Raw genomic sequence first — 24462 nt, 5'->3', positions numbered from 1 at the left:
TTTTACTAATTATTTTAAAATTGTCTTGCAATGATTTAAGTGAAAAGGGTTCATGAGAATGTTTTTCTGATTTTTTTTTAAACTTTGTTTTTTGAAAAAATATTTTTTGTGTTTTTCTCCTCCTAGGCTCAACCTGCAGTCTTGGTGTAAATTTTTAGTAAATTTATTGATTATCGCCCATTTTTTTTTAAACCGCCTAATCGGCCCAAGATTCTAATTTTTTTTTGCCAAGAATCGGGTTGTAAGGCCCATTTTTTTTCGCTGGGTGTATTTTTTCTTTTTTGGAGGGAATTTTTTGCTGCCGATAATTTTGGGAATTTTAGCAGTATTAGAGGCGGCATTCGGGTGCTGGTGCGTTGTCTGGAAATTCTAGCCCATGATTCTATGATTCATAGCTTGCTATTGATGGTCATTTATCAGCAGGGGGAGCCATTTTACTGCAAATGTGAACTATCAGAATAAGTTTACTATAGAAATACCCAGCTATCTATTCTTAATTCTTGCATTCAGTGCCTCACATATCAAGTCCGTGGGGCAATTAAATTGATCCAGTGTTTAAAATAAATTGTTACGCTTTTCTCATTGGCTGATGTCAACAAAGTGTAGATCAGCTAAGATCCCACGGAAAAGCAACCACTGAAAGGCCACAATTTCAATGATGCTGCCGTGTTTAATTTTTACCAAGCAGTTCTCGGTTCCATTTTTACCTCTGATGCAGCTGAATGTATCATTGTATTAATTTTTTTTAAAGTGGGAAAAAAATGTAAATAACCGATAAAACCAGCCACTATGTTAGAAGTGGCTAGAGCAATCTTTCAGACATGAGTGATGAAGCTCAACTAGATGGATTCCCAGAATGCACTAGTGTCAATCTAGAATCTTCTCCACCAGCCTCGACATTTTTAAACACTGAAGTGCTCATGGGCCTTTGACTCTACAGATGGCCGTAACCAGCTGGATTTGTCACTATTTGGCCTAGAAGTGCCTTTTTTGCTTTAAATTGTATGTTTTTGGCCCAAACACCAGCAATAGCAACTGGCATTCATGTAGCGACTTTAATGTAGAAAATTGACTCAAGGTGCTTCACAGAAGCATAATCAGCCAAAAATGGAAGCTGAGCCAAAGAAGGAGATATTAGGATGGGTGACTAAAAGCTTGGTCACAGAGGTGGGTCTTAAAGGAGGAGAAGAAGGTAGAGAGGCGGAGAGGTTTAGGGAGGGAATTCCAGATTGTGGGGCCTAGACTGAAACAATGTTTCCCGTAATATTTTTTGGGCCACGCCGGGCTGAGCAGCCCATTCAAAATTCCATGCATGCGCATTTATTTTCAATTTAAAAGCCAACTCACCAGCTCTGCGAGACCCCGGACTGCAGCACAGCGCACAGCTTAAAGAGAACATTGGACTGAAGACATAAATGCTAATGGTGGGAAGGAAAGAGAGGGGATGCACAAGAGGTCAGAGGTGGAGGAACGGAGACTTTGGAAGAGTGGGATTGTCATATTCTAATTTATTATTGTGTTACTTGCAGTGCCTTTATTTATGGCAAGATAGTTGGGGTGGATGTGAGTCGAGTAAATGTCGGCTCATCCAAAACTCGGCACTAAAACTCATCTTATTCTGCACCGCCTCGGTCATCCACCATTTCTGTACTCGATGGCCTAATTGGTTCCTCGGGGGCCCCCAACAACTCCAATTAAAATTTTTTATCCTTGCTGCCTGCAGGCATGGACTGCTTTAATATCTGAGGAATTGCGAATGGAGCTGAATACTGCAATCATCATCAAACAGCCCCACCTCTGACCTTATGATGGAGAGAAGTTAATTGATGAAACAGCTGAAGATAGTTGGGCCTTGGAAGCTACATATACGAAGCAGATAGTTGGGAGTGATCAGTGTTCCTTTACCAACAGCTACTCTTTGGATTTAGCAGCTGTGGATAATACTTTGGCAGACTTCTCTATGTTCCTCCTCCTCCTGCTATACTTGTGTGTGGAGGACCTAATGTAAAGACAGATTACATATGTGGTAGGGTCTTTATTTTACTGATGAGTTTCCTCCGTGCATCATGTTGGCTTCTCGGACCTTTACAGGGCAGGGAAGGGTGCAAATTATATCTCCCTTTCAGACTGGCCTTTGGGCAAAATGAACTGATGCGTCCCCATGGTTAGGTTAGCCCTTCTACCCTGTGTAAGATTGGGGAAATGATTATAGAATAATACAATATAGAAAGAGGCAATTTGGCCCATCATGTCTGTGCCGGCCCTTTGAAAGAGCTATCCAATTAGTCCCACTCATCTCTTTTCCCCGTAGCACTGCAAATTTTTCCACTTCGCGTATTTATCCCATTCCCATTTGAAAGTTACTCATCATCATAGGCAGTCTCTCGGAGTCGAGAATGACTTGTTTCCACTCAAAGTGAGTTCTCAGGTGGCTGAAGAGTCCAATGCGGGACCTACAGTCTCCGTCACAGGTGACTGTGGTTGAAGGAAAGGGGTGTGTGGGGAGTCTGGTTTGCCGCACGCTCCTTCTGCTTCTGTGTTTGATTTCTGCATGCTCTCGGCTATGAGACTCGAGGTGCTCAGCACCCTCCCGGATGCTCTTCCTCCACTTTGGGTGGTCTTGGGTGAGGGATTCCCAGGTGCCGGTGGGGATGTTGCACTTTATCAAGGAAGCTTTGAGGGTGTCCTTGAAGCATTTCCTCTGCCCACCTGGGGCTCACTTGGCGTGACGAAGCTCCGAGTGGAGCGCTTGCTTTGGGAGTCTCGTGTCGGGCATGCGGACGATGTGGCCCATCCATCGGAGCTGATCGAGCATGGTCAGTGCTTCGATGCTGGGAAGCTGGAAGACCAGGCCCTCAAATCTGGCACCAAGCTTATGGGCTACAGGGCAGTAGTGATACCCACCCCCCTATATGGCTCAGAGACGTGGACTATATACAACAGACATCTCAAAATGCTGGAGAAGTACTACCAGCGCTGCCTCCGCAAGATCCTGCAAATCCATTGGGAGGACAGATGCACCAATGTCGGTGTTGAACGTTACAATTGAATCTGCTTTCACTGCTCTTTTAGGCAATGCATTCCAGATTGTAACCAATCATGCACTGATGTCACCGACATCTTAAAAGGAAGTAAACTTCCCAGATAATGTGGACAGGTCTAAGAGTGTGTAGAGAATAGTCATTACAAGAATCATCATGACCCTACAAAGTAGGTAACCTTTCATTACCACCCATTAGCTACAGCTTCCTATTCTTAGTGATGATTGTGCTATTTGCCCTATCCTCGGATGGACTGTTTTTTTACAGTTTAACCATTAATGATTTAGGGGACAGAATGGGGTTTGTGTCTTCGTATCCTGATATTTGTCTACGGTCGATATATATCGTACTGATGGATTATTTTTTTTGTTGAATTGATATAAGGTCGAAAGATCAGTTTAAATTTGTTTGCTTCCAGCACATTCAAGGCAGTGTTGAAACTTGTATTTTTATTATCCGCTCTTTTAAGCTTTGTGACAAAGCAGCAATGATTAAATGGCTTTTTGGTTTTGGCTTGTTTTAAAAGTATTTACAACTGATTACCAAATTCGCTATTAAAACTTCTACATACATCTAGGAACTGTTAGGCGTTCCCTGAAAGCTATGTAACATTCTTGCTTATCGTACAATAAAAAGCGGTAATATTAATAGTTCAGTCCCCATTAAAAAATATGCCATTGAGAGGTTGTGAATTATAAAACATAATGATCATAGATTTACAAAAGCATGTTTACTGTATATCAGTTTAATGTGGTCATGCCGACTTAGTCAGGATTCAACTTTGAAAAAAAAAATTCATAATTTAAAAGCAGTATAATAGCTGCTTTTTTGTAGCCTTGAGGTCTTTTGTAGTTAGGTGATTTCATTTGTTCTTGCAGAGGTACAGAACTTCTCCATTTGGCTGTTTTGCATCCAAGAACGCTGTCCGTCTATGCTGTCTCAGGTAGTGTATACTGTTGAAAATTTTTACCTTGCTTGCGTGAGTGTTTTTAATCATTATTCTTCCAGTTATATGTTGTATTTCTTTTTGACTTTTCATGTATTCCCACTGCTCTATTCATTATGGCTGTATTTGTTGTAGATCTGTCATAAACCCATGAAAGTGGTAGATTTAATTCAGAAGTTAGAATTTTGAAAAAAATCTACAATATTGTCCCACAAAACACAATCTGCTGCAGTAGTAAAGTCAGGCAAAAATTGCTTCTAATTTCTCAGGCTCTAGTTCTTTGGCTTAAACATCCTCTGCTCCTGATCCACATTTAGACTGCATCATAGTCCATTAACCAGTCTTTGATCCTTAGACCTTGATAAAGTGCAACATCCTCACCGGCACCTGGGAATCCCTGGTCCAAGACAGCCCAAAATGAAGGAAGAGCATCCAGGAGGGCGCTGAGCACCTTGAGTCTTGTTGCCGAGAGCATGCAGAAATCAAGCGCGGAAGTGGAAGGAGTGTGTGGCAAACCAGACTTCCTACCCATCCTTTCCTTCAACCACTGTCTGCCCCACCTGTGACAGAGACTGTAATTCCCACATTGGACTGTTCAGTCACCAGAGAACTCACTTTGAATGGAAGCAAGTCTTCCTCGATTACGAGGGACTGCCTATGAATGAATGATAACCAGAAAATACAGATCAGGTAATGATGTGGAGAAATTTTAAAAGATCACAAAGCATCAGAAAAATGACTTGGTATCTTGCTACGCCTGATAGAAGAGGCTTGATTTTACATCTGTTTTGAGGCAGCGTAATTGCAAGAAATTCGCATGTATAGTTCTTTAGCTCAGGCCGGAGCCATTATAGTAAGCCGAGTTGCGGTTGGGCGCAGGGATTGATAGCCGAGCAGAAAAGAGCAAGAAAATTTGGGCGTAGCATAATTAGGTATGAAAACACTTGCACCCGAGTATCCTAAATTTTTTACACTGGGTATTTGCTTTATGCCCTGTTTTTACGCATCTCTGGGCACAAAGGATTGTAAATCTGTGGAATTCACTGCCTCAGAGAGCTGTGGAAGCTGGGTCATTGAATAAATTTAAGACAGAAATAGATCGGTTTCTTAACCGATGAGGAGTTATGGGGAGCAGACAGGGAAGTTGACCCGAGTCCATGATCAGATCAGCTATGATCGTATTAAATGGCGGAACAGGCTCAAAGGGCCTTATGGCCTACTCCTGCTCCTATTTCTTATGTTCTTATGTAAATATACAAGAAATAACACCCCAGGATCTTGTGGCGAATAGAAAATTTAAAACTTAAAACCCTCTAATATGGAGTACAAGTGCTGTGATTGAATAAAGAAGCCTTTGTGATAAAGACTGCCTAGGACTTATGAACTATCCAACTTAATTTTATTTGTGTCCTTTTAAATGCTACAAGAAGATTTACTGTCAAAATAACTGAACACTAAGCATGCAACTAGGTCTTGTAAGCTGAGCGTGCAATTGGTAAGAGAAGGGATGTGACTAAAAGTTTCTCATATTTAATAAAAATTATACTTATTGACTCAATGTTTTGATGAGCTGTAGATAGTAATTTGGTATAGGTAAGCTAATCGTACCTTAAAACAAAAATCAACAAAATACATTAATAGTTTCCCTTGATGTATATTTAAAACAAAATAACTCTTGAATTGTTGGATTACAAGATTGAGCTTGATGCTGGACCATTCTGACTGTAGGAACTAGTTTGGCAACTCGTGCTGGAAGGATTCCTTGTCATGGACCATCTGATCATTTTGAAGAAGTCCAGGAAGGAGTGTATCCAGGTTCATGGGGATGGAAAGCTGTTCAGCTTTTGCTAACTAAAAGCAATGAACAATATAAAAGCAGCTATCAGTTGTGAGGTCCTGTTTGCCAATAATTGTGTTTTACTGGCCCATGCATTCAGACACCTCAAGACTATTGTTGTGTATGGAGAAAGAGTCAGAATGAACACTCTGAGCTCAAAGTGAAGTGTGACCTTTAATCTTTTATTACAGATCTTCAGAGTGCCTCTCCAATCTTTGAAGCCGCCTTAAATACCTGTGCTCCCAAGGGATTATGGGATCCTTTGGGACTCCGGGGAATGAGCCCGCTGGTGGCTGTACAGAGTAAATACAAGTCCACATATATAACAACATTCCCCCGCAAAGTCAATAGTGTAACTATTTACAATGTGAGTTGATCTGGGGCCCTTGCCCTGGTTGGTCGTCTCGGTGTGAAAGTTGGTGTTGTTGAATCATCTGTGCAGCTGGTCTTGCTGGGCTGCCTAGTGTGTTGGGCCCTGCAGGGCTGCTGTGGATGATAGGTTCTGCTTCGTGGTCAACCGTGGTGTCGGTTGCCACTGGTGTGTGTGTTGGGGGATCAAAAAAGGTAGGGTCCAAGGTGGGTTGCTCAGGGTAGTCTGTGAATCTGAGTTTGATTTAGTCCAAGTGTTTCTGGTGAATGAGTCCATTTGAAAGTTTGACCCGAAACACCCTGCTCCCCTCTTTGGCCACGACAGTGCCGGGAAGCCACTTGGGACCTTGTCCATAATTCAATACAAATACAGGATCATTGACTTCAATCACGTGTGACACATTTGCGCCATCATGATATGCACTTTGTTGAAGCCACCTGCTCTCTACCTGTTCATGTAGATCAGGGTTAACTAATGAGAGCCTTGTCTTAAGTATTCTTTTCATGAGCAGTTCAGCAGGTGGGATCCCAGTGAGTGAGTGGGTCTCGGGGTCTCGTGCGGTAGCTTAGCAGGACTCGGGATAGGCGAGTCTGCACTGAGCCTTCAGTTCCCCTCTTCAAGCCTTGCTTGATGGTTTGCACTGATCTCTCTGCCTGACCATTGGACGCTGGTTTAAATGGGGCAGATGTGACATGTTTGATCCCGTTACGGGTCATGAATTCTTTGAACTCAGCAGTGGTAAAACATGGCCCGTTGTCGCTCACCAGGACATCGGGTAAGCTGTGTGTAGCAAACATGGCCCGCAGGCTTTCAGTAGTGGCAGCGGACGTACTAGCTGACATTATCTCACATTCAATCCACTTGGAGTATGCGTCTACAACCACAAGGAACATTTTACCCAAGAACGGGCCTGCATAGTCGACGTGTACCCTAGACCACGGTTTGGAGGGCCAAGACCATAAACTTAGCGGTGCCTCCCTGGGTACATTGCTTAACTGCGAGCATGTATTACATCTGTGAACGCAGGGCTCTAAGTCCGCATTGATGCCGGGCACCACACATGGGATCTGGCTATCGCTTTCATCATTACGATTCCTGGGTGGGTGCTGTGGAGATCATTGATGAAGGTGTCTCTGCCCTTCTTGGGGACCACTACTTGATTGCCCCACAAAAAGCAGTCTGCCTGTATAGACATTTCAACTTTGCGCCGCTGGAACGGCTTTATCTCTTCCTGCATTTCCACTGGGACACTGGACCAGCTCCCGTGAAGCGCACAGCTTTTGACTAGAGATAATAAGGGGTCCTGGCTTGTCCAGGTTTTGATCTGCCGGGCGCTCTCAAATGCTTTCATAACCATGGAAGCAACAAATTGCTTGTGTTGCATGATCCATGGCTAGATCTGCGGGCTGCACCATTTCCACCCCCGTGGTGGGCAATGGCAGCCTACTGAGAGCATCGGCGCAGTTTTCTGTGCCTGGCCTATGGCGGATGGCGTAGTTGTATAGGGACAACGTGAGCGCCCATCTCTGGATGCGGGCCGATGCGTTGGTATTTATTCCTTTACTCTCGGAAAACAGGGCTATAAGTGGCTGATGGTCAGTTTCCAATTCAAATTTTAGCCCAAACAGATATTGATGCATTTTGTTTACTCCATAGACACACGCTAATGCTTCTCAATCATGCTGTCGGCTCTCTCGGCCTTAGACAGACTCCTGGATGCATAAGCAACCGGTTGCAGTTTCCCGACATCATTAGCTTGTTGCAATACACACCCGACGCCATATGAAGATGCATCACATGCTAGTACCAAACGCTTACATGGATCATGCAACATAAGCAATTTGTTTGAGCATAACAATTTTCTCGCTTTTACAAAGGCATTTTCTTGGCTTTTGCCCCAAACCCATTCGGCCCTTTATCGTAGTAAGACATATAGTGGTTCTAGCAGGGTGCTGAGACCCGGTAAGAAGTTACCAAAGTAGTTCAAGAGTCCCAGAAATGACCGCAGCTCCGTCACGTTCTGTGGCCTCGGTGCGTTCTCGATTGCCTCCGTCTTCGCGTTGGTGGGTCTGATGCCGTCCGCCGCAATCCTCCTTCCCAGGAACTCCACTTCAGACGCCAGGAAAACGCACTTCGAGCATTTTAACCTGAGCCCCACGCAGTTGAGTCAACTAAGAACCACCTCCAGTTTCTGCAGGTGCTCGACTGTGTTCCGATCCGTGACCAAGATGTCGTCCAGGAAGACCACGGTGTGCGGGACCGACTTCAGTAAACTTTCCATGTTTCTCTGGAATATCACCGCTGCTGATCGGATTCCAAACAGGCACCTGTTATAAACAAAAAGACCTTTGTGCGTGTTGATGCAGGTGAGGGCCTTCGATGATTCCTCCAGTTCCTGCATCATGTAGGCTGAAGTCAGATCCAGCTTCGTCAATGTCTTTCCTCCCGCCAGCGTTGCAAAGAAGTCGTCAGCTTTTGGTAGTGGGTATTGGTCCTGCAGGGAGAAACGATTGATAGTTACTTTGTAATCGCCACAGATTCTGACGGTACTGTCTCCCAATAGGACTGGCCCACTTACTGAACTCGGTCGGTGAAATGATGCCCTCTCATTGCAGCCGGTCTAGCTCGATCTCTACCCTTTCTCTCATCATGTACGGTACTGCTCTCGCCTTGTGATGGATGGGTCGCGTCCCCGGAATTAGGTGGATCTGCACTTTTGCTCCTTGGAATTTCCCGGTGCCTGGTTTGAACAGCGAAGGAAATTTGATTAAGACCTGGGCACACGAAGTGTCGTCAGCGGGCGATAGCGCTCAGACGTCGTCCCAGTTCCAGCGTATCTTTCCCAGCCAGCTTCGTGCCGAGCAGTGTGGGACCATCACCCGGTACCACCCAGAGTGATAGCTTGTGCACCGCTCCATTGTAGGAGACCTTTACGGGAGCACTGCCGATTTCAGGAATCAGTTTTTTTAGTTTAAGTTCTTAATCTCGTGTGTACTGGGGTTAAGACTAGCCTTGAGGCCTTGTTGCACCACAATTTATCGCAAGTCTTTTTGCCCATGATGGACTGGTTCGCGCCCGTGTCCAGCTCCATTGACACCGTGAGTCCATTTAGTTCAACATTCAGCATTATCGGGGGACAATTTGTGGTGAATGTGTGTACCCCATGTACCTTTGCCTCCTCTATCTGAGGCTCTGGTTTGTAGTGATCCTCCGTGAATCTGTCCTCCTCTGCAACATGGTGGTTTGCAGGTTTAACAGGCTTAGTAGCTCGCCTACACACTCGTTGGAGCTGTCCCATTGTTCCACAGCCCTTGTAAATGTATCCTTTGAATCGGCATGAATGGAAACGATGATCACCCCCGCAGCGCCAACAAGATGTTAATGGCCTTGCATTCATCACCCTTGATGGTGGACTCTGAGACATCTGCGGACATGTAGCTGCAGGTATGTGTGACCTGCCCTGTACGTTACGATTCGAAAACAACATCACTTTGTTCACAGTACTTATAGCAGCACTTGTGTGCCGAGAGATTTGGTTAGTATTGTCACTGGTGGCAATGAACGCCTGGGCTATCGCTATGGCCTTACTCAAGGTTGGGGTCTCTACAGTCAAAAGCTTGTGAAGTATGGTTTCGTGGCCAATGCCAAGTACGAAAAAGTCTCCGAGCATGTGCTCCAAATGTCCTTCAAATTCGCAATGTCCTGCCAGGCGTCTTAGCTCAGTGACATAACTCGCCACTTCCTGGCCTTCTGATCTTTTGTAGGTGTAGAACCGGTACATCGCCATCAGAATGCTTTCCTTCGGGTTCAAATGCTCTTGGACCAGTGTGCACAAATAGTCTACAATTTCTCCATGGGTTTCGCTGGAGTGAGCAGATTCTTCATGAGGCCATACATTGGTGCCCCACAGACGGTGAGGAGGATTGCTCTACGTTTGGCAGCATTCTCTTCCCCATCTAGCTCGTTGGCCACAAAGTATTGGTCGATTCGCTCCCCAAAAGTTTCCCAATCATCTTCCCCCGAGAATTTCTCCAGGATGCTCACTGTTCTCTGCATCTTTAGGTTTGCTATTTGTATTTTGTCGCCAATTGTGTATGGAGAAAGAGTCAGAGTGAACACTGTGAGCTCAAAGTAAAGTGTGACCATAAAGGATTATGGGATCCCTTGGGACTCCAGGGAATGAGCCCTCTGGTGGCTGTACAGAATAAATACAAGTCCACATATATAACCACTATCACCAACTGTTTTACCTCAGCATCGAAGTACTTTGGCCTGTCCATCAATATGAGGAAGGTTGAGGTTTGTTTCAAGCAACATCTTGTTTATACACAATAGAACACAGCTGAATTTTTGAGGGAACAAAAGCAGAGCAGGCTGAGGGGACAAATGGCCTACTCCTGCTCCTATTTCTTATGAGTTCAGTCCAGCAATTTATTTAACCTGGGCAACACACTTGCATTAGACATATCTCTGGACAGAGATGTTTCATCAAATCAGGAATACTTGCTCAACTTTTGGCTGCTGGAGGAAATGAGTGGAATAAATATGAGCTGAAAATCAAAAGTAAGCTCAAAATGTGTATGGTAATGTTCCTGTTGTTACCTCTTTAGTGCTATGAGACTTGGGAAATCTGTAGATGTCACATCAAAGACCTTGCAATCTTCCACTCTGTACCATCAGGAACAGCAGATGGCAAGACAAGATCCTAAAGTCCTGGCTGTTGCAGATCAAGGCTCAGATGAGACATGTGTTGAGTGTGTTCAATAGGCTGTCTGATGATGGGCTGCTCTGAGTTGTCTACTGACCCTTGGCTGAAAGAGGACAAATGCATTCAAGGAGGACAGTTCAAACATTTGAAAGGACTCATTGAAAAGGAAGCTAAAGAATGGTGAGATCAACATGAAATCTTGGGATCAGGCAGGTGGCAAATGATATCCATCAAGAGAGAGTGTGTTGAGGCAGCACAGAAGAAAAGGGAAGAAAACTAAGGGAAGATAAAACAAAAATGTCAACCAGACTGCAGTAACAAACTCTGAATCCATCTGTACTGAGTGTGATGAAATCTATCTCTTGCAGATTGGACCAGTGTAGAATGTAAGAGCTCGTGAGAAGAGCCACACCAACCCAGTACCCCGAGCCTCGATATGATCACAATGTCATTGTCATTCAAACGAACAACCAACTGTTGATAATGGGAAGGATGGGAATTATTCTTGAGTGTGTTGAGAATATTCACACAGGCCTGCTGTAATTTGCATTGTACTTGTTTGTCAGCACATACACAGGTGTATTTTGCTACTTGCATGACATGCAAACGTTGATGGGCTGAATCAATTAATGTTTGTAAGCTAGAAAGATTTGAAGCTAATAGCCTGTTGCACAAAGCCTTCCTTTTGCCTTCCAATTGTTTTGTTTTTTTGGTTAACAGGTACTATGGGTACTGTTGAACATGGAAACCAATACCAGCTGAAACTGATGTATGAGCACAATCTTCAACGGACAGCTTGCAACTTAACTTTTGGAGCTTTTGGTGGAGTGAAAGGTAAGAATACATCCTGGAAAATACTGCAGGTCTTTAAGGTGGCTGTGAAAACCGGACAGTGATCAATGGAACTCTTTCCATTATGAGCGACCGATCCCCCATCGTCCATTTTATGCCTAGGTGGCAAGTGGAAAATCTGCCTCTATATGTCCATAGCATAAAATGTGTGTTTTTCACCTTTATCATTTCAATGTAAGTCTGGTCCTTAATAACACGAAAGAAATTTGCAGTCTTAAAACTGTTAACTTTGCAGAAACCTCAGTATCGTCAGGGTGATGCACTCTGCAGCTTCTTGTGAAGATTCATTACCACTTCTTTGCTCTAGATAAGTTTATAGCATGACACCTGAATATTTACATCAAAACTCCTTCTCTTGCAGGTAATTTTGAATATAGTTAGTCATTTATTCACTAAAATGGACAATCCCATTCTCTGCTGTTACTTCGAGTTTGGGACAAAACCTGCAAAAGCTTCTCTTCCCACTGATTCTGGAGCACAGATTTTTCCTACTGGTAATCAACAAAAATTGGAATTCTTTTTCCCGTCCTTTCACTATGCTCTTCTTCTTAGGCGGTCCCTCATATCAAAGATGACTTGCTTCCCCACCAAAAAGTTCACAGATGTTACAATGAGGGACCTGATATTCCAGGTCCCGAACTACATATTGAAGGATGGAAGATGACTGTGGATTTTTTTCACGTGCAGTGGCTGTTGCACACCAGCCACCACATGGGCTTGACAGAGCTCGGGCTTGGTCCAATGGCAAGGATTAACCAAGATGACTGGAGATCAGCTCTGCTGCACGGACCTAGCGTGCGCACACATTTCAGTGTGTGCTGGCCTGTGCTGCCCCTGGGCCCTCTCCTCTCCTGGGCCCCGATCACATCGCTCCACAATCTCTTGCTGCTCCAGGAACATCAGCCACAGGTCGGGCTACAAAAGGAGCAGCATGGAGGCTGCCCAGCACACAGCACGGCCCCAACCTGCGAGGGAACATCAGCTTCAGGTTGGGACCACAAAAGGAGCGGAGTGGAGGCATATCACTGTAGGGAGCAGCGCGAGCCGGTTCAGGAGGGCAACGACTTGGAGGAGGGTGACTGGATTGGACGTCACCATAATCCAGGTTGCTGATTAGAGCGTGGGCAGGTACAGCAGGAGCAGCGACGGGGTCACTATGCTAGGTGGATGCTAGTATCCAGGACTTGCAATGAGGTGTGAGTGGAAACCCCTCTGCCTTTGTCTTGATGTGGCAAAGAAGACACAACAATGTGTGAAGTTTAAGAAGATTTGATGCTTCTGATTAAGAACAAATTCTGTTATCTCAGATTTCTGTGTCTTTGTTCCTGGGTGCACCAAGGAAGTGCAGACTGTTGATAAGGTGTCAGTGTAACAAACACTAGTTGGGATGGCCAGAGCGCATCGTCAATTGTTAGCTGTCGTCATCATTTTCACCAATTTCTTGCATGGTCTCCTTAATTCTTTGTCTATGACCACATCTGCAGTTAGGATCCAGAGTTCCTATAGGAACACCATCGACTCCAAGTACCCTTCCACCATCTTCTCAAGGGCAACTAGGGATGGGCAAAAATGTCGGCCTTGCCAGCGATGCCCACATTCTGAAAAATCATAACATTAGTTAGAATTGATAGTTTCGTACTATTCAGAATTTGATTCTTCTGACTTTCCTTGCAGGAAGGGATAGTATTCATGTGGTGCTTCAGCACAGCCACCAGTCAAATTTGGTCAGTGTTGATTGTCATCTGCAGCAGAAACTGGTTTGTAAAAACTGGAGTTATAACTTCAAAGCAGCAAAGGATTTCTTTTCACTGTTTCTCAGAAAGTGGGTTGGTCCAATACAAGATAGATCTGATTTTGTACATAGCTAGGCAGACTTAGCAGCTGTATCGCCAGGACTTCATGGCTCTAGTACATTACACAGACCCCGAGTGACACAAAAATCACTAGAGGTTTTCTGATGTATGGACAGAATTGTTGCTTATTAGCTTGGGAGGCTCATTCTCCAGTTTGTCATAGGGTATCAGATGGATTATCTGGTGTCTTTCTGTTATTGTTGCAGACACTTTGGGTAATTTCAAGTCCAGGCACAAATTGAAAAACATATAAGCAGTAGAAAACTCAAAGAAAAGCAAATTCTTCATTGGAGAGTGGGCAAGAATGTGTTCGCAAAATACCCAAGCATAAAACACAATACCCATTTCAGTTTTTCCATGTGTTAATGCACAAAGCACAGAACATAGCATCCAAGATAAGCTGCAACATAAGAGCCATGTAATGCACATGTCCTTTATGCAGCTTTGACAGTGTCGCATAGAAAGCTGGCTGGATCCCTGGTTTGAACATTGACAACATCGCATCAGAAAATTCCTTAGTAAAACACTGACCCAGACTAAACAGGGGGCTACTTGGAGTTTCTTGATTATCACCAGTTACACCCCAAGTTTTGATCATTTCTATCGAAAACCAGATCGAGTTTTTTAGCCACTGGATGACCTAACTGGTCGATGTTGTCCTTAACTATCAATGTCATAGTCTTTAATAAAGCAGTGTTGTACCACCACCAACTTGTGTTAATACCCCTTCTGAGTCTCTGCACCCCTGTTCTTGAAGTCACTATGACATTCTGAAGCTAACCAGTTCACCATCATCAAAAGGCACATTCAAAATTGTGCCCAACAAAGTTTCCACTTGGAAGTCGCCATTTTACTGTAATTCACACACTCAGCAATATTAGACATCCAACCACCTCCATTCAGCATTTTATTAGCGCACTATGGGCTAGACTTTCCGCTGATGATCGCCAAGCTATCGCCCATTTATTGCTCAAATAGGCAGGCTATCGCCCATTTTAGCTTAAAAGTGGAAAGTTGGCCAGAACATCGGCCACTAATTGCTGGCCCAACTTTCGGCACACATGAATCTGCTATCGCCGAGGTGATCGCACACTGCAACTTTCGCCATATCGCCGGGCTGATTGCTCTCCGAGAAAATTGCTGGAGAAAGGCTGCTCCCGACTCTCGCTACTTGGCAGAACTCGGCACTACGGACGCCATTTTGAACGTCTGAGGAAATGAAAAGGCTGCTTCAACATATATCTTCAGGAGAATTAATTTGTGAGTGATTTTAAGGGCCTTATTGACTCTTGGCAATCATCTAATCACATTTCTATGTGTTGAGGACAAATTTAGGGCATTTTATAACCATTAATAGTGATGGGGTCTGTAATTTCTCAACCAGTATTGGTCACCAATCGCATGCTGCAGACTGAAGATGGGAGAAGATATATTGAAGAGCATTATGTGCCCAATCAAAGAGATGGTAGACTGCTGCACTTACAGGGAAAAGCAATCATACCTGAACTTGTCCGATAACACGTGCCTTAGGAGGCTGCGCTTCTGAAAGGAGGTCATCGCTGAGATATGCCAGCTAATCAAGGGAGATCTGCAGCCTACCAGCACTATCAGGACCGTAGTGCCCGTTGAGGTAAAGGTTACTGCGGTACTTTTCTTCTATGCATCGGGCTCCTTTCAGGACTCGGCTGACGACATTTGTGGTATCCCACAGCACGCCACACATTGCTCCATTCAACAGGTGACTCAAGCCCTTTACGCTCGCAGGATGGATCTTATAAACTTCCCTATGACCAGGGAGGCACAGACCGAGAGGACTTTGGGATTCTCGTGAATATCAAACTTCCCCAATGTGCAGGGAGCAATAGACTGTACGTACATTGCCCTGAGAGCACCTTTACAGGATGCGGAGGTGTTTCGTAACTGAAAGGGATTCCACTCCCTGAATGTGAAGCTCGTTGTCGACCATAACCAAATAATCATGGCAGTAAATGCTAATTTTCCAGGCAGCATCCATGATGCGCACATCTTGCATGAGAGTACTGTCTCTGACCTGTAAGAGTGAGCCACAAGATCACGGTTGAATGCCCGGGGATAAAGGATATCGTCTTGCCAGCTGGCTCATGAACCCAATACGTAATCTCCAGACGCAAGCAGAGAAACGCTACAATGAAAGCCATATAGCTACATGCAATATCGTCAAAGACAATCGGAGTGCTGAAGCAGCGTTTCAGATGCCTGGACCACTCGGGAGGCAACTTACAATGCCACCCTGATCAGGTCACTGAGTTTATTGTGGTGTGCTGCATGTTGCATAACCTTGCTATAAGGAGAGTCTACCCCAGAAGAGGAAGACTAGGAGGAGGAGGATGATGAGGACCTCTGGGAGGACAATCAGCCGGGCGACGAATCCATGCCCCCACGCCCCCCCCCACACGACTGGAAAAGCCCCATGTTACGCAGTTGCAAAACTCTTGCGTCAGCAGCTTATAAATGAATGCTTTGCGTGAACTTACATTGGTGACCTTTGTAGTTGCATTACGTTTCATCCTCGCTTGGCCATTGTTTTCCAACAATTGTATTCATGTTTTACCTTACGTTATTAGAAGATACTGCATGGCAATTGTAAAATTCAATAAAATATTTTTATAACTTAACGATTTATGTACTCTCTCTCAAAAAAAAACTAACATCCACACCCCCCACCCCCAACAATAAATTTAAAATACAAAAACACCCTCCCATCACCCCAACAAATTTTTATTAACAACAACAACAACAACAACAGTAACACCACCGCCCCCCCCCCCGCCCCCCAAACCTGTGGTCATGCTTCCCTCCAGATCCTTTACCCAGTGTCCTAGCCCCTCATAATTCCTGAGTAATGGGACCAGGATGACTTGCAGCAGAGGACCTCGAGGCCTGCTGCTGGCGGGGTGGTGACGGTGGCAGCATCTACTCTGGGTGGAGAAGACGTTTCGAATTAAACGACTTCCGAGCCAGAAGGAAGTTCTTCCTCCCGACTCGCATCTGTGTTGGTGGGACGACACCTTGGAGTGCAGTGCCATCTCCCGACACCAAGGCGTGCCGTACGGCATGGTCAGCGGCAGTCGTTTGGCCTATTGCCGCAACCATGCGCTCCATACCCTCCGATATGCAAGCGGACATTGCGGCAATGTTCCCGGTCAACCCACCAATCGCCTGGAGCAGCTCTCGACTGACGGCGACGCTCTACCTGCACAGTGTGAGCATGTCCTCATTGGGAACTGCCCGTCGAGGCCTGTGCTGACCTTGTTGACTCAACCTCCGTGGGGTCGACGTGGGAACTGTACACCTTGGAGTCGCCTGCTGCAAGCTGCTTGGGCCCGCTACTTCTGTCAAAACGACAATGTGGCCACAGGTACAACAGATACCGGGATGCAAGGGGCATCCTTCTTGGTATTTTCCATCTCCATCTCCTCCTCTGGCTCCATGGTCTCTTCCTCACACCCGTGGTGATAATCACCTGCAAAGGGACGGGTGTGGCCTCCCTTTACGCCTGTTGAGTTGGGTGACCTGCAAAACACTATTGAGCTTATTAGAATAGAAGGGTACACATGATTCTTGTGTTGCGCTGGCATACGTAGGAGGAGCAGCACTACTGCAATAAACGTGGCCTAGAGACGTTATATATTAATACATCATATGGTAGTACATCTATGTGGAATTCACTGCCCCAGAGAGCTGTGGAGGCTGGATCAGTGACTATATTTGAGGCGGAGATAGATAGACTTCTGAATGATAAGGGAGTGAAGGGTTATGGGGAGCATGCAGGGAAATGGAGCTGAGCCCTACATCAGATCAGCCATGATCTTATTAAATGGCGGAGCAGCCTCGAGGGGTCAGATTTCTTATGTTGTTAACCTGAGAGTAGTACAGAAACTGCATGCATAACATGACATCATTTGTATATTATAATGAAATGCCGTTACATTACTTTGAATTAACTGCTTTACACATTACTCGCGTGATTCAACTACGGGAACTGTACCACCACGGGTGGCCGAGTGACTGTGGGTGCCCACAAATGCTACTGCATGTTCCTCAAGGTCAGTTAGGATGCTGAGCTGGGCAGGGCCTCCTATGCACCTGCACTCAGCCTGATTCTGAAATATCTTCCTCTGCAAACGTGACAAGAGCATGGCATAAGCTAATTGACTAGGTACAATCATGGAAAGACGACGGGTTCCAACGTTATATGCTAATACGGTTTGTATCCACAATTGATGCATAGTTGTAACACCTACGTTCAGATAAAATATTTCATAAGATCGTGTTTAGGATCTAATGCTTGACACAAAACATCTCGACTACAATCTCCATGAGAGCCCCCAGGTGGAGTGGGGGGGGTGGAGGGAGAAGAGATCAGGACCACTGGTGAGCTTGCCAATGACTGGAGCTAATGTCTGAAAGTGTCCCAGGGCAGACAGTGAGCCAGGGCAGCTCTCCCCCAGTCCAGGCTGGCTCACTGTGAAAGTGACAGCAGCCGGAGAGACTGACACAGTCTGGGTAAAGGTGACCGGACCCCTCATTGCTCAGTCGTGCCCCATCCACTGACATAAATCAAAAGGAGAGGGTGCCAAAATTAGATTTAGAAAGGGCGCAGGTTCCGAGCCATTTCCAGATCTTGGCAGGGAATATATAAAAGAATAACCAGCTTAATTTCAATCCGTGTGATTTATAGATTATGTGGATCATTACAATTTAAAATCTATTTAATACTTACTCTTGCCGAAGCAACCAGGCTGTTCCAGCACTTGCGACACTGATCCGACCCCTCGCGAGACCACGTCAGCGATTTTGTTCCAAATTTTCCGGTAGGCCCAGGGTGGAGGTTTCCCACGCCCACCCCGGGTTAGTTGGCCCCACCGGCCAACAAGGGCCTCATTTGACTCATCAGAGAAGGGCTTCCCTACCCTCCACATCCTGCCCACTGAGGCCCATTTCACATCGCTGAGCTTATCGCCCCCCCAAAAAAAGCCGAAAGTAACAATCAGAAAAATGGCCGATCTTCCGGCGATCCCGAAAGCTGAAACATCACTAAAGCTGGAACATCGCCCATTTTTTGGGCGATAGCCAGCTAAGTGCAAAGTCGAGCCCATATGTTTCCTTGAAAACCAACAATTATTATTTCACTATTGTCGTAGTGTATTTTTTGGACTAATTTCCACTATTACAACAGTGACTACACTTCATGAGCACTTAATTGTCTGTAAAGTACTTTGGGAGGTAATGAAAGGGGCTATATAAATGCAAACCTGGCTCTTCTTTCTTTGTCTCTTTGTGTGTGAGTGTCTTGCTTTCGGTTTGTATCTGTCTCTGCCCCTCGGCATCCTTCTTCGGTTTGGAATGTAATCACTCTGTAGGCTTGGCATTGAACTGTGTCGCTCTCCAGGAAACTGTTGCTCACAGTAATTACTTTTATTACTGGGTGAAGTTACTTTGCTATCTTCACATTTCAGAATTTGTAGCAGTTGAGCAATTTCAAACATTTGTGAAAATATAACATCTGTACTTATTAGACTAACTAAAAGAAAGCATCAGGCCAGATGCTTAAACTCTATAGCAGGTCAAGTGTACATTACCATGTGGAATTGACTTGACGTGTATATCAGAATCAAAATCCAGAAAATATCGTATTAACTTTACATTTTCAAATTATGAATACCATTACTGCAAGATTTAAATAATTATAGCAGGTGTATATTTGGTTTATAATTAGATTTACATTTCCACTCCAAGTCAAAATACATATTTTTTTATAGATTTCGCTACAGTTGCATTAAACTGTCTTATTGTGGAGCCTAGGATTAAACCAGTTTATAAACTGGTTGCAATAAGGCTGTATTTATAATGTGTTATGTGGGCCAATTTCACTTCAGCAAAATCCATCAGCAATGATTCAAGTTTAAAAATGATTATTTTTGTAAAATTGTAGTAAATGAGACATCAGTAATAAACTGAGGTTTTCAGGTACCAGTTTACAAAACCTGAGAGCAAAATGCACTGGACTACAAATAGGAATGTTTCTTTAATTAATTATGTTTTGGGGTATTTTTACCTTTTTTAAATCTAGATTTCTTTTGGCTATAGGATTTCAGGCTATTCCTTGTCTGTGAGCCCTCATTCTCTAATTGCTCAAGTATTTTAACTTCCACTGAGATTTAGTTAAAATATCATGGTACACCCAGAGTAATGAACAGAGAACACGTTATAGATGACTGTTTTCGGCTTTTACTGCCAAGCATGTTTATTAAACAGTATACAACAATTTGTTAATAGCAGAAAAATAACATGCTTTTACAATAAAGTTACATTGGCCCGGATTGTGCAATGGTAACGACAGCGAAATTGTCAACGTTCGTTGTCATTCCTCCTCTGAAAGTGACAACAACTTTTGGAATTATCACGTGCAGATAAACATGGAAATACAGAAGTTGCTGTCGGTCATTCTCTGTTCCTCCACAGATTGCATTGTAGAACTCTTCATAGCTGGCAATCAATTCAAATCACCATTCCTAACAAAAACTTCCCCTATTATGCTGGAATATCGCTGTTAGTCTCCCCCTCCCCCCTCCTTGGAAAAGTTAAGCCTTGTTGAAAGAGGTGCAAATGGGTTTTTAATGACGTATTGACTGCTGAACAACAGTTTTGGCCTTGAAAAAATGATTTTATGCTTGTGAAATGTAAAATGTTTCCATTAATATAATAACTACATGTCTTTTATAATTTTTAAAGTTTGTTTGATATTTCAGCTTCTACCTTAATCCTGTGTGTGTCCCAATCTTTATTTCGCGCTCTCAAATTTACAAAAAGTAAATTATAATCTGCAATTTACTTCCTGGTTTGCTGCCTGAGAGAATTCTTCAATGTGATTGGCTACTTGGTCTGCTTGATGACATCACTGTTGCTGGACACTGGAGATTCACTTGATTTGGTGCCAGATTTACACTAATGTCGGGAGAGCTGAAATTCACGCTACAGAGATCACCAAATTTTTGTGGGCAGCTTTTTCGAGATCAGTGGCGAGCGACGTCGCTTTGCCACCGACTGCAATTTCCGGGCCAATATGTTAGGTCCTCATTGTAGAAAATAATAAATGGTTCACAACTCTAATGCTATAGTTATGACTATTACTATCTTTTTTTTTTACATAGTTGTGCTTTTTAAAATATCCCCATATCTCTTGATCTCCCCTAGAATCCCAAAATCTATCTAGCTCCGCCTTGAATATACTCAACGACTCAGCATCCACGGCCCTTTGCGGTAAAGAATTCCAAAGATTTACAACCCTATGAGTGAAGAAATTCTTCCTCATTTTAGTCTTAAATGGCCGACCCCTTATCCTATCCTGAGACGATGCCCCCTAGTTCCAGACTCTCCAGCCAGGGGAAACAACCTCTCAACATCTCTCAACATGTCAATTCCTCAGAATCTTGTATGTTTCAATGAGATCACTTCTCATTCTTCTCAACTCCAGCGCGTATACACCCAATCTACTCAATCTCTCCTCATAAGACAACCTTCTTACAAATGTAGGTTCGTTATTTTCTATTTTGGATACTGGGTTCTTTCTCTGTTTTAGGAGTTGCCTTTTCTAATTACGAACAATTGGATTAGCTTCAGATTATTCTGATTGTGAGGAAATTCTGGGATGCTAAGCAGTTTAGCTCTAAGTTATAAGCGCTTTTGCTAACTCCAGTGGAAGTGGTCCTCTGTCATCTTGCTGACGTGGTGATGAAGTTACTCTCGAGCTTTCTTTACCTTCTATGCCAAATAATCCATTCACATGACATATGTTAAACAAGTCAAGTTTGTTCGGGCAAGGACTTTGGACAGAGACGATAGATAATTAACTTGTTTCATTTGTAATCTATCCGTTCATCCTCAGTTAGGTAGAAGTACTGATTACATGCTCAAATCCTACATTTGGTCTTGAATTCACATCTAATGACTTGGCGGCAAGAGTGTTACCACTGAACCTCAGCTGATATTTCACTCGACCTTCCACTGGACTCTAGCTCCGCCATACTTTTCCATTACGCAGCTGTGGGGCCAATGATCAAAACTCACGATTTCCAAATATTTTGCATTAGTAATTTCTCTCTCCTCCCTGCCTCTCTGCATGCAAAAACACATGCAGGTATTGCAGACAGATGTGTGTGCACGCAACAAAGGAAGATTTAAAAAAAAAAAAAAATTCTTAGGGATACTACCGGTAATTCTTGAGGATAGTATTTATTGCCATCCCTAGTTGTCCTGGAGAAGGTGGTGGTGAGCTGCCGCCTTGAATGGCTGCAGTTCGTGTGGTGAAGATACAATGTGAAGATGGCCGTAACATTGCAAATGGTGAGGAGTAAGAAAACCACAACCAGTTAGGAATCCTGAATCTGTTGGGGACATCTAATCATGTAAATGGATCCCGTAAGTATATTTGAGTCTGAATATTGGCGACATTAACTTTGATATGTTAGGAGAAGGCAGGCACTCCTGTCTGCGCTATTCCAACACTGGGAGAGGTGGTGATGGAGATCTTGTGCAGTGATCAACAGTCAGTAGTATGACTTTGGTCTTTTGGCATATTGCAGTCTACAGACATTAGTCTAAGTAGTTGCAGTATAACGGCAGCCTAAAGGATCCTTTTTTTTTAGTGCTTATCTATATGAATACTGTTTTTTGGTCAATAAACTAAATATTGTATTGTATAATACAATATTGGCTAGTAGCATAGTGGTTTTGTTACTGGACTAGTAATTCAGAGGCCTGGACTAATGATCCGAGACGTGAGTTCAAATGGCAGTTGGGGAATATAAATTCAGGTTCCATGAACCTTCCCATCCTCAATGGTGGCAGAGCCTAGCACGTGCATGTAAAAGACAAGGCTGAAGCATTCGCAACGATCTTCAGCCAAAAGATTAAATAAATCTGGAATAAAAATCTAGTGACCATGAAAACTTACTGGATTGTTGTTAAAAACCCATCTGATTCACAAATGTCCTTTAGGGAAGGAAATCTGCTGTCCTTACCTGGTCTGGCCTATATGTGACTCCAGACCCACAGCAATGACGTTGACTCTTGACTGCCACTTAGTTGTACCAAACCGCTACAAAGAAGTATACTAAAACTAAAACTGGATGGACCACTCAGCATCGACCCAGGCACCGGACACAACAAAGGCACAACCAGCCCAGTCAACCTTGCAAAGTCCTCCTCACTAACATCTGGGGACTTGTGCCAAGATTGTGAGAACAGTTCCACAGTCAAGCAACACCCTGACTTAGTCATATTCACAGAATCATATGTTTCAGCCAATGTCCCAGACTCCTCCATCACCTTCCCTGGCTATGTCCTGTCCCATCGGCAGGACAGACCCACCAGAGGTGGTGGCAGTCGGGAGGAAGTCCTCAACATTGACTTCAAACCTCATGAAGTCTCGTGGCATCAGGTCAAATATGGGCAAGGAAACCTAATTACCACCTACCGCTCTCCCTCAGCTGATGACTCACTTGGAAGAAGGACTGAAGGTAGCAAGGGCACAGAATGTACTCTGGGTGGGGGACTTCAATATCCATTACCAAGAGTGGCTCGGTAGCACCACTACTGACCGAGCTGACTGTGTCCTGAAGGACAATACTGCCAGACTGCGCCTGCAGCAGGTGGTGAGAGAAGCAACATGAGGGGAAAAACCTACTTGACCTCGTTCTCGGCAATCTACCTGTTGCAAATGCAACTGTCCATGACCGTGTTGGTTGGACTAACCACTGCACATCCTTGCGGAGACAAAGTTCCATATTCACACTGAGAACACACTCCATCGTGTTGTGTGGCACTACCACCGTGCTAAATGGGATAGATTCAGAACCGATCGAGCAGCTCAAAACTGGGCATCCATGAGGCACTGTGGGCCATCAGCAGCAGAATTGCATTCCACCACAATCTGTAACCTCATGGCCTGGCATATCCCTCACTCTACTATTACCATCAAGCCAGGAGACCAACCCTGGTTCAATGAGGAGTGTAGTAGAACATGCTAGGAGCAGGACCAGGCGTACCAAAATATCAAGTGCCAACCTGGTGAAGCTACAACACGGGATTACATACATGCTAAACAGCGTGCTGTAGCCAGAGCTAAGCGATCCGACAATCAAATGACCAGATCAAAGCTCTGCAGTCCTACCACATCCAATCGTGAATGGTGGTGGACAATTAACCAATTTATGGGAGGAGGAACTCCATGAGCATTCCCATCCTCAATGATGACTGAGCCTAGCACGTGAGTGCAGAAGACAAGGCTGAAGCATTCGCAACCATCGTCAGCCAAAAGTGCTGAGTAGATGACCCATCTGTGCCTCCACCTAAGGATCCCATCATTACAGAAGCCAGTTTTCAGCCAATTCGATTCACTCCATGTGAAATCATGAAACGGTTGAATGCACTGGGTACATTAAAGGCTATGGGCCCTGACAACATCCCGGCGATTGTGCTGAAGATTTGTCCTCCAGAACTAGTCGTGCCTCTTGCCAAGCTGTTCCAGTACAACTACAACACTGGCATCTATCCAACAATGTGGAAAATTGCCCAAGTATGTCCTGTCCAAAAGAACAGGACAAATTCCAGTTGACCAATTACCGCCCTATCAGTCTACTCTCAATCATCAGCAAAGTGATGGAAGGTGTTGTCGACTAGGCTATCAAGCGGCACTTACTCACCAATAACCTGCTCATTGATGCTCAGTTTGGGTTCCGCCAGGACCACATAGCACAAAGGAAGATAGTTGTGGTTGTTGGAGGCCAATCATCTCAGCCCCAGGAAATTGCTG

The 24462-nt window shown here is 44.4% G+C and overlaps 1 protein-coding gene across 3 annotated transcripts in view; it reads left to right on the top strand.

The window, feature by feature from the left end:
• Positions 1–24462, top strand: part of bbs9 (Bardet-Biedl syndrome 9) — an 852590-nt gene that overhangs the window by 28476 nt on the left and 799652 nt on the right. For all 3 annotated transcript variants that reach the window (XM_070889198.1, XM_070889191.1, XM_070889207.1), the window contains exons 4-5: positions 3920–3984; positions 11623–11736. In XM_070889198.1, coding sequence (XP_070745299.1) covers positions 3920–3984; positions 11623–11736 — 179 coding nt within the window. The remainder of the gene's footprint in view (positions 1–3919; positions 3985–11622; positions 11737–24462) is intronic.

Source organism: Pristiophorus japonicus, chromosome 1 (genome assembly GCF_044704955.1).
Source record: "Pristiophorus japonicus isolate sPriJap1 chromosome 1, sPriJap1.hap1, whole genome shotgun sequence".
NCBI lineage: Eukaryota > Metazoa > Chordata > Chondrichthyes > Pristiophoridae > Pristiophorus > Pristiophorus japonicus.
This window is presented reverse-complemented; position numbering and strand designations above follow the sequence as displayed.